The sequence below is a fragment of the Miscanthus floridulus genome, chromosome 3 (assembly GCF_019320115.1).
Source record: "Miscanthus floridulus cultivar M001 chromosome 3, ASM1932011v1, whole genome shotgun sequence".
Classification (NCBI taxonomy): domain Eukaryota; kingdom Viridiplantae; phylum Streptophyta; class Magnoliopsida; order Poales; family Poaceae; genus Miscanthus; species Miscanthus floridulus.
Genome location: NC_089582.1, coordinates 92372184 through 92377569, shown reverse-complemented (window position 1 = coordinate 92377569; position 5386 = coordinate 92372184). Strand labels below are relative to the sequence as shown.

Sequence of the window (5386 nt, the reverse complement as noted above, 5' to 3'; positions counted from 1 at the left end):
CCACCGACAGCTGCACAGCAAAGCAACCGCTGTTGCAGGTGGTTGAATGTTGTTTTTTTTTAAAAAAAAGCACGAATGAGCGGAACTGGGCCAAACTTGGGCCTGGCAAAACCGACGTGACGGCAGTGGCCCGCATAACAAAACACCCACGGCGGCTCCAACAGCTCCAACTTCCAGGGCCCACCACGCGAGCACTCTTTTCCCTCGAACAAATTTCGAAACCCTGCCTGCTCCCTCCGTGGAAAAAAAAAACGCAATTCTAAATCTCGACACGATGGACGGAGGGAGTAGCTCGCTTTCGGCAGCCCACGCGACCCGGGCCCGCTTGCCATCGATAGTTCGGTACGCTTACGCCTCTTTTTCAGCTCCTCTCCCCTTCCCCTCGATACAAACCACCTAAGCCGCACCCACGCTCACCGCTATCTCCTCCGAATCCTCCGGCCGCCGGCGAGCTCCTCCTCCTCCACGACCCGCGCTTACCCGGTAAGCCGCCTCACAGCCCCTCTTCAGCTTCATCTCCCGTGTTTTTTTTTTGCTTGAACTCGTGCATCCTCGCGTCACCCACGAATCTGCTCCCACTGCACAGCCCCGTGCGCCCACATCGCGCGAGATGCAATCTGCCGCTAGGCTTCTCGTTGCGGCCGCGCCGCGAAGCCGTTCTCTCCTCCTCCTGCGCGGCCTCTGCTCCGCCTCGCCCGCCGGACAGCCGGATCCGCGGCCCCACACGGCCCCGGACCCCGACCCCGACCCCGACCCGCGGCTCGTCGGCGCGCTCTGCCGTGTGCTCAGCGACTTCCGCGGGCCGCGGCACGACCTCCGCGCCGCGCTCAACGGATTCGCGCCACGCCTCACGCCCGCGGCCGCGGCCGCTGTCCTGCGCCGCTGCCGCAACCTTCCCGTGCCCTCGCTCCGGTTCTTCCTCTTCGCCGCGGCGCTGCCGGGGTTCACCCATCTTCCGGAGTCGCTCCTCATCCTCGCCGGCTCGCTCGCGGGGGCGCGGCTCTTCCCGCTTCTGCGCTCCCTGCTCTCCGATCTCCCGCGACCCGCGCTCTCGCGGGACCTGTTTCCGCTGCTGTTCCGCGCGTACGCCCGCGCCGGCCTCCCCGACGACGCCATCCGAGCTTTCTCCTCCATGGAGGGGTTCGGTTTCCTGCCGACGGTCGCTGATCTGCACTCCCTGCTCTTCACGTTATCACATAATGGCCTGGTAGAGCACGCCGAGGCATTCTTTAGGGAGTCGCCACTTCAGTTTGATGTCTCGGCCAAAACCTATACCATCCTGATCTCTGGGTGGGCTGTTGTTGCGAAGCCAGAGAAGGCTCAGAAGCTGTTTGACGAAATGATTGAGAGAGGGGTCCAGCCTGATGTGCCTACCTATAACGCGTTGATTGACGCCTTGTGTCGAGGAGGGGATGTTGCGCTTGCACAGGAGCAGCTAAAAGATATGCAACGCAGCCGTGGGCTTGCCCCTGATGCTGCTACTTATGGCCCATTCCTTCGTTCAGCATGTGCGGCAAAGGATGCTCGTGCTGCTCTTCGTGTGCTAGATAGGATGCATGCACGCAGCCTTACACCAAATGTATTCACCTATAATGCTGTCATTCGGTTACTGTGCGAGATGGGAGAGGTTGACGAGGCTTATAATATCCTCAATGAGATGGCAACCCATGGGGAGAAGCCCGATGTTTGGAGCTACAACACTCTGCTTAATACACATTGTAAGCTGAAAGAGGTGAACAAAGCGTTACGGCTTATTTCAAGGATGGATGAAGGCTTGTGTTTACCTGATCGGCACTCTTACAACATGATTCTGAAAATGTTGATTGCTATAGGAAGGGTTGATAGGGCAATTGAGGTTTGGGATGGGATGGAAAAACGTGGTTTCCACCCAGGAGCAGCTACTTACGCTGTTATGATCCATGGGCTCTCTTGCAAGAAGGGTAGAGCAGAGGAGGCCTGCAGTTACTTTTTGAGGATGGTAGATGACGGTATCCCTCCTTACCAGGCTACTTGTCAGGTGTTGAGGGATAGGTTGCTCAGGCTTGGCTTGCGAGATGATCTTGAGATGCTCACTGATAGGATGCGCCGGAGCACGTCCTGCACAATACAAGATTTGGCAAGTATCATGTGCAGTAAGAGGGCAGAGGAAACTAGAAATCTGAAATGTGACCATGAATTCTCTGGCCTTGATCTTGCTGAGAGCCAGTGGAGGGAGAAATGGAAAATAGGAGACACCTCGTAGGGGGAGGTTTAATGTGTATAAGAATCTCTGTGATCCCATTGATGAATGGCACTCGTAACATGGCTCTGCCATTTCTTACTGGGTATTTTTCTAGTGTATAATTACATTTTTTCCCCTACGCAATGTTTTGGCATTTGCTATAGACTTGCCTGTTAGGAATGTTGAATGTTTCCATCATTAAAACTATTTTGTATTCCCTGTAACAAGTTTTATATAGTGTTCACTTTGTAACTTTACAGTTGTCTTACAAATTATGACCAGACTTGAATTTCATTATTTCCAGTCCTTTTATATTTCTTGGTATGGAAACTGAAAAACAATGAGCTATCCTGATGCATAGTTTATTTTGATTTGTATGCAAGTCTGCTGTGGTATACTGCTGTTTGTTCACTCATTTTCTGAACCTGGTATTGTAGGCTAACATGGATTCAGAGCCGTCATCACAGAACCCAACAGATATGACTGCATTTGTAAGTTCTGATTCTTTATGCGGTTATGCATCATAAAATCTGTTAGCATGCATTATTTATATGTAAAATTTTACTGTTTTCTGGCACAGTAGTGGGATGGAACATAAACTCTGGGTCTCTTAAACAAAGTCTAAACACTGCTTCTAATATCATGTGGCAGTGTAGTTTGGACCATTTAGTTAAGAAAATGAAGTACAAAATTGAACTATTAATAAAGACAGAAAATAGGGTTAAGATATTAACATTCGACTTTATTTTTTGGTTTTGTACTGCCAAAAAGTGTTTTTCTTTTGGAGGAGTCTATATAATTGCTGATTGTTAGCTTTCCATTTCAGGTCCAGAACCTCCTTGGACAGATGGTGAGTGCCTTTGGAAGATATGGTTTCATTAGCATCTCCTTCAAATAATTTGCCACCATCTCCCACTCACTTGAACGCTGACTATTGCAGCAAACGAGGTTCGAGTCCATGTCGCAGAACATTGTGTCAAAGAATATCCTTATCTGCTTTTATTTTATTATATCTTTATTCTGTTTGTCTTTTCAAAGAAAATGTGAAAAGTAGAGCTCTGAGACTATAGTTTCTACCAGTTTAGCCATTATTGTTTTGATGTTTTCTAATATAGTAATATCTGATGCCATGCTTCTGTAATGCCAATATGCATTTTGGATGCTGATATATGTAACAAATCATTGCCCATGGACGATTTTTTTTTTGAGGTGTGTTTGTGCTAGCTTATAACATTCTATAAGTGAAACTTAAACAAACCAGCTATACATACACACAAAATACACCATTATCCATACAATATTCTTGTTAGATTTTGAGAAAATCTGTCTCCTGACCTTGATAACTATTTTGTTGGTGTTTCTTTTTTCTTTGTGCTCTTCTGTTTTATATTAAATTTTTATAGCCCCATAGTTATTGTTTTCTTGGAGCATGCACATGCTCGATACAAAATAACGAAAATGATGATCATATTTTGGTTAAGTTTTTCTTAGTATATTTTTTCCAGCCTATAAAAGAATAAATCAGAATTCTGAGACGTGCAAAAGAATACCTCTTACAAAAGTAACATTGTATGATTTTTTTATGCGAACCTTTCCATTAGAATTGAAGGAAAATACCACTTTTGCTGTTATAATTGTATCATCATGATTTATTAAACTGCATGATGGCCATTGTTCAGTTACACTCAGTATGTTCAAGAGAAACTCAAATATGGTTAAATTGAAGCTTTTTATTAAGGTATCGCTAATATATTCATGTAGTATAAGCTTGAGTCCGCTAGTGCACTGAGATTCCACGATTGTTTTTTCGTCGCACTATCACAGTATGATCCAATCACACCATTTTACTTGTTAATAATTTAAAGCACTTATTTGTGAAACTTACATAGGAATGGCTGAAGTTATTGAAAATCTATTTTGGCATTAGCTATATATATACACTTGTGTGCCACAAGATTCTGTTTTCTATAACTACATTGCACTAGATGAAATGGGAACCAAGATCGACGAGCTTGAGCAGAGCATCAACGATCTCAAAGCTGAGATGGGCACTGAGACGCCGGCCAAGAAGCCTGATGAGCCAAAGCCTGCCGACTCCGCATAACTTGGGTGTAGCCCAGAGATTGTTGAGTAAAGATTTGGTGATGGTGTGACAAATTTCAGCATTATGTGTATCTTCTGAGGATCATCTCTGTTGCATGAGTCCTGTCAACTATGTAGACACTAGCCCATCATATGAATGATGAATCCATAGTTTGGGCTCTCCAGAGTCCAGACATCAACGCAGGTTCCTAGTTAGTTTTTCTGTTATCTTTCGGCAACTATTTGTTTGACTGTTATAAGATGTGCGACATCTATTCCATCTAAAGTGCCCTATAATATTTGATCAGGTTTGTTGCTAGATGATACCGGTGCATAATCCTTGTGGTACTGCAGTCTGTTGCTTCTTGATCGCTGATAACTCATGGTGGCTGTTGTCTGTTTTGTCCAAATGATATCTATTGTGCCCTATAATATTTGATCTAATATAGGAGTCATACGAGCTTATGGCCCCGTTCGCTTCGCTGAAAAAACAAACTGAAACATTGTTTCGGCTGATTTGTTGTGAGAAAAACATTGTTCCAACTGAAAAGATAAGCCAAAAAGTATGGATTATAAGACAAGAGGGCATATGTCAGTTGTGCCGTTTTCTGGCAGAATCTAACAAAAACTAATGGAGCCTGTTCTCAGCAATGGTTAATTCTAGGGTGTACTCAGCAATGGAGGCCAAGCTATCTGCAGAATCGAACCTTTCCATTATGATGTACTCCCTCCGATTACGAAAGAAGATAACTATGTGTTGCGTGTTGCCAAAAGTAGTCCGTGTTTGACTATATTTTAAGTAAATACTATTCACATTTATGGCTACAAAATAATTTATTATGAAAATACATTTTATAATTAATCTAATAATATTTATTTGATATCATAAATATTGATACTTTTTATCTATAATTGATTGAACTTAAAATAATAAACCATGATACTGTGCTAGAATTGTATTCTTTCCTGGACGAAGGGACTACTCAGCAGTGCTAGGGGAAATTTACCCTGTGGTTGCGGTGGACTGATACTTTGGATATCTGATGAAGGAAGATCCTCGAGGCCCGAGCTGTGGAGTGGGGA

The 5386-nt window shown here is 44.8% G+C and overlaps 1 protein-coding gene across 2 annotated transcripts; it reads left to right on the top strand.

Moving 5' to 3' along the window:
• Positions 1–331: 331 nt before the first annotated feature.
• Positions 332–4622, top strand: LOC136546126 (pentatricopeptide repeat-containing protein At1g52640, mitochondrial-like). Of its 2 annotated transcripts, XM_066538103.1 has the most exons (6): positions 368–483; positions 587–1732; positions 2659–2712; positions 3048–3071; positions 3162–3204; positions 4204–4622. In XM_066538103.1, the coding sequence occupies exons 2-6, from the start codon at positions 611–613 to the stop codon at positions 4323–4325; spliced, it is 1365 nt and encodes a 454-aa protein (XP_066394200.1). In that variant the 5' UTR covers positions 368–483; positions 587–610; the 3' UTR covers positions 4326–4622. The 2 variants fall into 2 exon arrangements, 1 of the variants encoding a protein (XP_066394200.1); XR_010781265.1 differs by lacking the exons at positions 3048–3071; positions 3162–3204; positions 4204–4622 and having other exon boundaries at positions 332–483; positions 587–2324; positions 2659–2714.
• The last annotated feature ends 764 nt before the right edge of the window (positions 4623–5386 follow it).

Coding starts and splice junctions, on each gene's coding strand:
- LOC136546126 (XM_066538103.1), top strand. CDS start 611: ATGCAATCTGCCGCTAGGCTTCTCGTTGCGGCCGCGCCGCGAAGCCGT. Junction 2,713..3,047: donor CAACAGATATGACTGCATTT/GTAAGTTCTGAT, acceptor TTTCCATTTCAG/GTCCAGAACCTCCTTGGACA. Junction 3,072..3,161: donor AGAACCTCCTTGGACAGATG/GTGAGTGCCTTT, acceptor TGACTATTGCAG/CAAACGAGGTTCGAGTCCAT.